Source organism: Hakea prostrata, chromosome 9 (assembly GCF_041222555.1).
Source record: "Hakea prostrata isolate BN-2017 chromosome 9, UWA_Hpros_2, whole genome shotgun sequence".
NCBI lineage: Eukaryota > Viridiplantae > Streptophyta > Magnoliopsida > Proteales > Proteaceae > Hakea > Hakea prostrata.
The window spans coordinates 54212727-54223469 of record NC_142608.1 but is presented as its reverse complement, the minus strand read 5'-3'; the positions used below and the strand labels follow the sequence as shown (position 1 = coordinate 54223469).

At 39.2% G+C, this 10743-nt stretch overlaps 1 protein-coding gene across 1 annotated transcript; it reads right to left on the bottom strand.

Moving 5' to 3' along the window:
- Positions 1 to 385: 385 nt before the first annotated feature.
- Positions 386 to 4133, bottom strand: LOC149005579 (uncharacterized). Its single transcript, XM_089135649.1, has 2 exons — positions 3606 to 4133; positions 386 to 2455 (listed from the first exon to the last, which is right to left on the bottom strand). The coding sequence occupies exons 1-2, from the start codon at positions 3954 to 3956 to the stop codon at positions 1340 to 1342; spliced, it is 1467 nt and encodes a 488-aa protein (XP_088991775.1). The 5' UTR covers positions 3957 to 4133; the 3' UTR covers positions 386 to 1339.
- Positions 4134 to 10743: the final 6610 nt, after the last annotated feature.

Sequence of the window (10743 nt, the reverse complement as noted above, 5' to 3'; positions counted from 1 at the left end):
ACCCATTTGAATTCTCCATCAAGCCCTGGGTGCTCGAACAAACAATGCAACTAGTCACCTAACCCAGGAGATGCCTTAACAACTATTGTTGATGATATTTTTAGAATTTTAGCCTTTAATTGCTCCATCAAAATTAGGCTGTGACAACTGCCTTTGACTAAAATGTACTTCGAATTAAATCCTTGCTACATGCCTATGTATAGCTGTTCTACCACATCTAAATCACCATTAGACTTTTCTAATCTGCCAGCTAAAATAAAGGAATAACAACTCCTAAACTGCCATATTGATTAAAGGAAGAAGAAGAAAAATAGTAATGCACAAACTGTGCTAGTATGAAAATTCTCAATGGTTCACTCTAGTATTTGGGCTTCTTCAACTTTTCCCGCCAAAATGTGCCAGAGAGGCTTCTTCACATCCATTATGGATTGTAAATTTCTCTCTTCATGAATGTCCATAAAACAGCACCTGAAGGTGAGTGAACTTTTAATCATCCACCTCATATGTATAGCAACATACTAAACAAAAAATGCTACACACTAATATGTAAGAATCTACCAAAGCTAGTATTATTAAAGATAGCTAGAGTGAAAACTCGGCCACTTTGGTTTAGTGGGTTGAATCATACAACGGATATAAAGTTCCCATCTCCTTCTGAATCATACAGTGGCTACAAATCTCAGCTTTTTTTTTCCACAAGTAGCCATTACATTTCATTGAGAAATGGAAAAGCAACAACCAATGGGGGACAGGATTCAAGTATTGGATTATATAATACCAGCAAACAGGATATGGTCCTACACATGTGAGACTCATATCAAACTCTTACTTCACCATCTCATCTGCCAGTTAACCAAATGGAATCATGCATGAATGCAAATGGAATCATGTATGAATGCCTATACCTGTGTCTTAGTTGTATAACCAAATTAAACATAAGCAAATATTAAAATACCCTAACCACATGATTAAATGAGTAAAGCAATAATCAGCAGTAGCAACAGTAACATATCTAGTGAAGGACTTGCCACATCTTGGTGTTAAAATTATATACAGCCATGCCATAATCCGCAAAACAGTTAAATGGTTAACCATTTTATTGTTTTGTCGAAAATGAACAAGTATTTAAAATATTAATTGTAAACTCACCTAGATGGAACAACATAAGTAATCAAGAAAATGGTGAATGCTGCACTGAGAATGAAAGGAAGGCATAAGTTGAACTGACTGTCTCATTGTGCAACTCCAAGCAGTATCCACGGATCCACATCGTCAGAATCTCAAGTTGAATGAAACAATAAGGTTACATAAAAATTAACCAAGTGGCCACAACTACAGCCTATGTCTTTGCACTACCAATCTGTGAAATGCTTGAACCAGCTGATCTATCATTGGACTCTAGTGTTCGCTGTGAAGATCCAAGTGCGCCTAAAGCCTCTAAAAAGAACTTCTTGTTGGGCATAATACCGTCTCTGTCCATATGCTTAAGCAACTTCTGAAGAAGGTCCTTCATATTGGCTTTAGTGTAGGCACTGTAAAGAAGTTTGTATGTCGATGCACCTGGAGACAACCCATTATTACATGCATACTCAAAAAGAAGATCTGCTTCAGCAGGTAGGCCATTCATGCAGTATACACCAAGCATGACATTCAGAGTTGAGACCTGCATCTCCTTCCCAGATTCCATCATCTCATCAAAAGTTTCTCTGGCCCTTGATACACAGTCACAAAGCCCAAACATTGAAATAAGACTCTCATATGTGATGTAGCTTGGGGTATATCCCATTTCTATCAACTTTTTGAAGACGGACTCTGCCTTCTCTCTAAGCCTGGCCTTCCCATAGTTCAAAATCATTGAATTAAATGTAGGCAGTGTGGGCTTCTCCTTGGAATGCAATAAGCTTTTGAAAACTTGCTCCATCTTGTCAAAAGCTTGGCGTTTACCATATGCATCAATTAACAAATTAAATGTGATTATATTAGGCTTACACTGATTGCTCCTCATGTGAGAAAGCACAGATTCCATTTCTCTAATCATCCCATTCTTACCATATGCATCCATCACACCATTATAGGTATAGATGTCAGGTGAGATAATGCTCTCATCAAGATCTTTGAACAAAGCATTGACCTGATTCACATTTCGTGCCTGAGCAAAAGCTCTCAATAGAATGTTGTACGTCACAACAGTGGGTTTGCATCGTTCAATTCCCTTCATTTTCTCAAAGTACCCAAGGGCTTTGTCCAAAGCTTTGGATTTATCTCGAGAGTGCAGATGAGCTGTGATGAGTGCATTGTACACTGAAGTATCTGGTCGACATCCACTATTACGCATCTCAGAGAACAACCACATTGCCATTCGTGTCTGACCCTTTTTTCCCATTACAGATATTAATTTTGAATAAACACCATTATCTGCAATGTACCAGCGTTGTTTCTGCATCCATCTGAATACCTAAATCCAGTGGTTGTGAAACAGATGATCAGCCAATTTGTTTTAAAATGATAGTCAAGACAATGCTTGTTACAATGTTAACTACTCAGGTTTGCAGGGTTGGTTGTGCAGCTATGTGATCGGTAAATCATTGCTAAGGTTCAGAACCACAATTTCTGTTGCCAATAAAACAGATCACAATTACAATGCCCAACTCTGTGAAATGCTATTTTAGAAATAAGGAACCAACTACTAGACCAACATCAGAAAAATTTAACTCAGCCTATATGAATTTTCATAGGACTTTGCTTGCTATATCTTATACAAGCCATATTCATAACATAGAAGGTACGGATGAACTAGCTGAATTAAACTAACTTGGCCAAATTTTATAGCTTAGATTTTGGTCAGTCAGACTATGGGGTTAAAAGGATCTCTAAAGTACCTGCACTACATACGCAGAAGATTTTTTTTTCTTTTTCTCCCCACCCCACTCCCTTCCTTTCCCCAAGAACAAGCTTGCAGAAAAGTACCGTTTGAAATTGATGGGAAGCATAAAATCAATGTATCCTGAATTTCCGATGCATTGGGTATCTTAATACCTACCAATTTCAGTGAAGATAAGGATGGGATTCTCATGACAACAAAGGACAAGCATATGCAACAAAATTATTTGAAGTCAGGTTATATCATTAAATAAGAACCAACAACTAGCTATCCACAGAACAATGGAAGACACCAACCAGATAAATGCCAGGGAACTACAACCGAAAAAGGAGTGGCCGCTCTGGTTTCGACACAAAGAAGAAAGATCCCATGGTTAGCGTTGCAAAGGTGGAATGCTCTACAAACATTCTTAAACTCAATTGAATAGAAAATTTCACACTGCTATAGAGAGACAAATGCATTGGCAGATTATTTGGCCCATTCAGCAGCAAGACAGCAGAGCTCAACTCCATTAAGTGAATGGCCAACAGTGCTGTGAATGGAAATAGAAAGGGGCAGAACAAAACAGCCAAGATATAGATTTGCTTAATTTTATATAGCCTCTTGCATTAAAGAGTGATGTAAAGAAGTATCAATTTGTACACTATTTCGTTTTTCTTAATGTAATTCATAAATAAAACGAAGTTTAGACAAAAGAGGAATTGGGGCTACGAAGAAAACAAACCTCAATACATTGAAGCCATCTATCTTTCTTTCCGAGCTCCTCAAAGAGAAGGAAACAATGGTCAGTTCTAAGGAGCTTCACATACTTATTGAGAGTCGAGACTAACGGCTTTTCATCATTAAAATTCCTCAGAACCGTACGAACAAGTTCGTTTTCTTCTGACTTGTCACTCTTAGAAGCAGTTTTTCTCTTCGGGCGAGTTGAAATGCAATCAATTTGCTTTATGGGTTTCTGCGAAAATCTCACTGTAAGTCTTCTCTGCTTAAGATTAAGTTCGGAAGTTGAGGGCTTGGTAGAAAATGGCGTTGTAGCATGCAGTTGCAGAGATTGGGTCGATAAAGTTAGGGGCATTTTTGAAGGCTTCGGTTGGATTCACAGAAGAATAGATTTATGGGTTTTGGAAATTTCAATTCTATTGTGTAATCCCATACGAAAAGATTGAATTCAGGTAGACCCAAGCCTGGAATTTGGAGGGGAGACTCCTGTACCTTACACAGTGCAAGAAGTTTCCTCTAAAGGCTCTAACTAGTAAAGAAAGAAACTGAATTAAATTAAATTCCATTTTACTCAAGGAAAACCGAAAACCCGAAATAAACATTTTTATGTTTGATAAACCATTTTTTTTTTTTTTTTATTGTGTTTTTTCAAAGAAATGATCCATACCATTTCAAGTTTCCAATAAGATTTTTTTTTCTTTTTTTGGGTGGAAATAAGTTCATTCAGTAAAAGGCCAATGTCCAAAGTTGGAAGATAACACCTCATGAAACCATGGGGAGGAGTTTGGCCACTCAGTCCAAGAGCATACGGTGAGTGTCTTCGGGACTAGGGAATGGGCAAATCATTACAGTCCCTAGATAGAAAGGAAAAATTACATCTTTCAAATTCCTTCATTAGGAGGCCAATATTGAACAAAATACCACCAATCTGTGTAGGGAGAGTTGGATTTTGCTCCTTGATCAAGTTCACTAAGACTTGGTTGAGGAAACTTCAATCACCTGTAGACCTTCTCAATGGCATTCAACCAAGGCGGTTCTGATAGCCAATGCTTCACCGATCAAAGGTTTCCCAAAGTTCGAAGGGTCCGATATTAGCTTGAATTACATGGCTACTTTGATCCAATATCGCAAAATACGCTCCTCCTCTTGTAGTTTCCATTGGTAAAGCTGCATCACAAAGAACCTTTTGAGCATAACGGGTTCTTGTATCATTCTCCACATCTCTAGGAGGCCTTGTTAACGTAGTTTTCACCTACAAGAATAATGAATTTTCTCTAGTTCAACCCAGAGAGGTGGCCAAGTTGGCAAATACTAACACTTCCACATAAGAAGTCAGAGTTTGAATCCCCTTAAGGCCAGGGATGAAGCCCTGCGTATATTAATTATATGAAGCTCCTCTGAGGATGTAGTCGATGTGTGCATTAGCTGATCTTCTGTTCATTCTTAGTAAGAAAACAATTTGCAAAAATTTAAAGACTCATGTTATATTCAAAGTCGCCAATTAGGAAGTTAACTAAATTTTTTTGTTTTATTATCATAGTTTAAAAATTAGTTCTTCAAATGAAGAAAACTTGGCCAAACGTCAAACTTGGTCCAAGATCTATCTAAGTACTAGAAACTTTGTCAAACGTCTAGAAGACTACATTAGGATAAAAAAAATGAAATAATTCCCAAGGTTGGGCTCAATTAGCAAAGACCAACACCTCATAGATAGATCAATTGTCACACCCCACCTAGCCGGATTCGGACTCACCTGATTACCCATGGAGGGATAACTCTACAGGATCTTGGTTCATAGTCAATCCATGAAAAAGATGCAACACAGCATAATCCAAAAGCAAAAAAGAAAGTAAAGTATAAGATGTTTAAACATTAAGTGTTATTACAGTTATCCATAATATATCTCAGAGCTAGAAAAAATCAACAGTAGAGTTCAAAAGAAGTATACTTTCAACGAGGGAAGTCTAATTGTTATCGAGGAAAAATCAATAATCTAAGTAACGTCCCTGCCTAAAAAACCAATAAAGAACATCAGTGATGGTCACCAGGGCAACTACTCCCTCCCATGACATCTCCACAGCCTCAGAAGGGTTGGACTCTATGGGCATAGTCCACACAAGAACATGTCTCTCCATGTATCCCTATGTCCTCTCACAGTTGTCCATCGAAGGACTCTGTCGGCGCAAACCTTCCATAAAAAATGAATCCTCATAACCTATAGAAGATTCTAAAAAAAATACACAAAAGGGACGAGTTCCATAGAACTCAATGAGGTCAACATAATCTCACATTGCTCGACAGTCACACACATTTGTGTACGTAATGTCATATGGAGTAATGAATGATCAATGATAATAATGATGATGTAAGAATGATCCTAGACTCTAATGAATGCAACCTCTATGGTTGACATGCATTAAGTTAAACAACACAGCCTCCTATGGGAGGTCTCGTCACCTCCCTCAAGGACTAGTTACTTCTTTTGGGTTCTCCGCGGCTTTGGGTTCAAGTCACATCATACCTTGGCTGGGGATTAAATCGTCACTCTCTCACCATCACCATTGGGTCTGAGAAACTGCGTGTTTCAAGGATAATCTAGGGGCGGACCTACTAAGGGGCCGAGGGGGGCCATGGCCCCCCCCGGATTTTTCAAAATTTTGATTAATTCCCTTCAATTTTGGATTTTTTATATTAATCTTTTTCATTTTTCCACTTTTTTCTCTTGTCACATGTGAAATGTCACTATTTGGCCCCCTCCCCAAATATTGAGAACAACTTTAAATGTAAAATAATGGGTATAAAAGTCAATCTCTAGTTAAAAACTAATTCCTCAATTCCTATTTATTCTCCCCATTTCTCTCACACATCTTTTCTTCCTATTTATTCTCATCTCTTTCTATAAACGTGGACTAAAGGAAATTTTTGAAAAAAAAAATTTTATTAGATATTTAAAATGTCATTTATAATTAGAAACTAACTCCTCAATTCCTATATTTTCTCATATCTCCTCTCTCCTCTCTCCTCTTATTTTCCTAATTATTCTCTTATGTTTCTTTCTTCCTATTTATTCTTCCCTTTTTATAAGCGTGGGTTAAAGAAAATTTGGGAAAAAAATCTTCCCCACAATTAGGTACTCTTTTTATTTATCAATTTATTTTTTTTTATTTGATTTTATATTCTTTGTTTCTTTATTTTGTCTACAATTTTTGCTATTTGATTTTATATTATATATAAAATGTCTATAGTTATTAAGGTAACTAAGTACCATTGGTTGCATTTCTTACCTTAAAAAAAAAAATTTGGTTTGCATCTAACATTTTAGGGTTGAAAATATGTGTATTTTTTTTTTTTTTTTTGTACTGATGCTTTAATTTATCTACATCTTGTTGAAAAAAACTATCATTATCACTAATTTACTTATTTTTATCAAATATGTGTGGGTCCCACAAAATATATGTGAGTTTATTCCTTAATATAATAAAATAATTCATACGTGGACCCTCAATGGGTCTTAAGGACCCATACAATATGTGTAGCGAAAAATCATTGGTGCTTTCCCAATCTGGACTTCCATTCTTCGCCCCCCCCCCCATATTGAATCCTGGTTCCGCCCCTGATCTAGCCCAATGCAAAGTCAACTATGTCTCATACTACATGTTGTATGAATACCTTCCCTTATACCTAGTGCCCTTTTGGTCCACATATCCTTCCCACCTAAGGATGTTGTTCCCCACGAAAATCACACATCTTGTTGGACTAACATTTTGTTTCCCTATGGTTGTCCACATATGCATAGGCAGACACCCTCATGGCTTTCTCACGGAAATCACACACTGTGTTGAAAGTACCACAAGCCCAACACTATACATATGCAACATTTCCATTTGTATGATGACAATGGGCCTGAGCCTCCCCACGGAAATCACACATCATGCTGGATGACTACGAGACCCAACCACTGCCAATCACAGGTCACTTGGCTCCAATACCCATGCCGAATGGGTAGTAGCACTCAATGGGTTTCTAACCAATGCATCTAAACATCAATTGACCCTATCCCTAATGATTCTAGGAAAATGCAATAGGCACCTAGGGTAATGGGTGAACCCACAACAATTCATAAGGATGTAATATAGCATATGCAATCCCAAGAAGTAGATTCAAAACAAATACATACTACATGAGAATGTATCCTCACAATATAGTAACAAACTATGAAATTAAATTAAATACATGATGCAGGATCATGTCTCCCATCACCTGTAAATGGCAATAACAAACTCCAAGGTCCAAGGAATCCACAAATTGAGAGTGCAAAAGACCCAAAATAACCCTAGAAAATAAGTAGATTGAGTTAGGTATAATTCATGAATTGATCGGGCATCAAACGAGCCAAAACACACACTCGGATCAGGGGGCAATAAGATAGGCCTATCAGGTCCAGTTGACCACCCCCCACGCTGCGACCAAGAATGCTCGACTTCGAGCTCTTCTAGAAACCACTCCATTGGGGATTTTTGAGACTTCAATGGGACACTACTATTGTCCCAAAAACACCTTCCAATCTCCGCAATTAGTTCCAAATCAAAAATCCCCAATTTGGCTCTTAGAGAGTTGTCCATGGGCGTCTCAAAGAGGTTCAATCAATCTCAAATGGGTGAAATGGGACCAACAAACACTCAATAAAAACTAAGAGACATAAAGAGAACATCAACAAACATTCAATACTACCCAAGTCCTACAACTATCACCATTAATGCAATATATCATCATAAATACTCCAAGAGAAACGTTGCAAAGAGGGTTTTTAAAGTCTTCTTACCTCAACATGCAATTCTCCTTGTGATTCGCTCTTCGACATTATCAAATGAGCAAAGATTCTTCAAGACTCCAAGCTCTCATTTTCTCCCACATTCTCAGCCTCCCTCTAACATAAACAATGCATTTATGAGGTGAGAGAATCATAAAATAGGGTTTTAAAAACGAAATCCCAAAAATGCCCCGATTCTGGGTAGGGGCGGTCAGTGCAACAGGCCCCAATTGACCAGCCCTCTATCTCATTCATGCAAAGTGTCACACCCCACCCAGCCGGATCCAATTACACCAGAATACCCATGGGCGTGATACACCATAGGATCAAGGTTCATGACCAAATCCATAACACAACACTGTATAACATAATCAAAGAGCAAGAAATATTAAAGTGCCAAATATAATTGAAGTATTAAAATTTAGTTATTATAATCATCCATAAATTAAAGTTTAAGAATCAATATCCATTGTTAATCAAGTTTAATCATCAACGTTCAAGAAAAGTAACCGTTTTATAGCAGAAGTCTATTCTCTAGAGGCATAGACTATTAAGTAGTGCCCTCATCTATCGGCTAGATGAGAAGGATATAGCACATAGATACAAAGGTAAGATATCTCCAGTGTCTTAAAATTGTTGGACTCTGTAGGCACAGTCTGAACAAGTAGACGACTAGCCATATAGCTCTGTGTCCTCTGTCGTGGGTCCCTCGTAGGACCTGAACGACGATGGACTCTCCAGGAGAACTGGGTCCTCATAATCTGCAATAATATCTAAAAAGTATATATAGAAAGGAATAAGCTCAACAGAACTCAGTGAGGTTAACATAACAATATATCATGCATCCATCACACATTTCCATAAGCAATCCGTGTATAGTATATGATCAGATGAGTGAATGAATATGTATGCATGTATGCTCTTGACTCTAACAATGGAGTCTCTATGGTAGACAAACATTAAGTTATACACCAGCCTCCTCTGGGTGGTCTCAATCACTCTCCCTCAACAAGAGAAGTCTATTGGGTTCTCCGCGGTAGTTGGGTCAAGTCACATCAAACCGTGGCTAGGGATTAGGTCACCACTCTCTCACATCACCATTGGTTTGAGAACTGGCGCATGTCAAGAATAACCCTAGGCCCAATGCAAAGTCATAAAGTATCATACTACATGTGGTCCAGATACCTTCCCTCATGCCTAGTGCCCTTTTGGTTTGGTATCCTTCTCTACCGAGGAGTGGCATCCTCAATGAGGGGCATTTGTTGGGTCCCCTCCCTTAACCCTATGGTCGTCCGCATATGTGGGGGGGGGGCCCCTCCCCTCTCCCCCCAATCCCCCCACCCCCTTTTTTTACATCCCCCTTGCCCCCCCCCCCCACACCCCACCCCCCCTCCCTTGGGTGGGGGGGGGGCCCTTTGCGGCGCGCGCCCCCCCCCCCCCCCCCCGCCCACGCGCGCCCGCTGCGCCGCCGCGGGGGGGGGGGTGGTGGTGGGGGGGGGGGGGGGGGGGGGGGGCTTGTGGGGGCGCCGTGGCCACTTTATTTTATAAAAAAAAAAAAGGGAGAAGAAATAGGAGTGAAAAAAAAATTAGAGAGAGAAAAAAAAAAAATAGAAAGGGAGGGAGGGGCGCGCCGCGCCGGCCCCCCCCGTCGGTCTCGGTTACCCGCCCGACAACCCGTGGGTGCGATCCGTCACAAGATCCAAGGTTTTAGTCTATCAACAATATTTAAGACAAATACGAGATAATCATGAGCAAGAATATCCAATAACTAAATTAAATGAATTACGAAGCCCAAAATGCTCCAATAACAAAGGAAAGAAAATAAAGAATAATGAATAAGTCAAAAATGAGGGCAGCGGAATAAAAGTGTTTAAATCGGTTTCTTTCCAGTTTGTTTCTCTAAGTTAATGAACTTAGATTCCAGTTTAATGAGGTGAGGGGTTCTCCAATTCTTCTCCGCGGCTTGACCACCTTCGTCTCGACCATCAACCGGTGCGATAAGCGCACTCCATGCACCCGCGAGAACTCCCGCACATGCTATTTCCATCTCCCCCTTTGGCGGTGCCACATCTTCTTCAAACGGGATGGTTCCTTCATAGGGAACCAGCCCATCTTCGAGATACAATTCCTTCCTCTGTATAGGCTAAAAACATACAAAGAATAAAGGAATGAGTTCTAAAGAACTCGGTAAGAAACAATCATATATCTCATCCATCATCCAAAAATACCATGATACAACGGTAATATGAATGAATGCAAAACATGAATGATGCTATGATTTCTAACTATGCAAGTCTCTAATAGCTGACATGCTTTAAGATAAACACCAGCC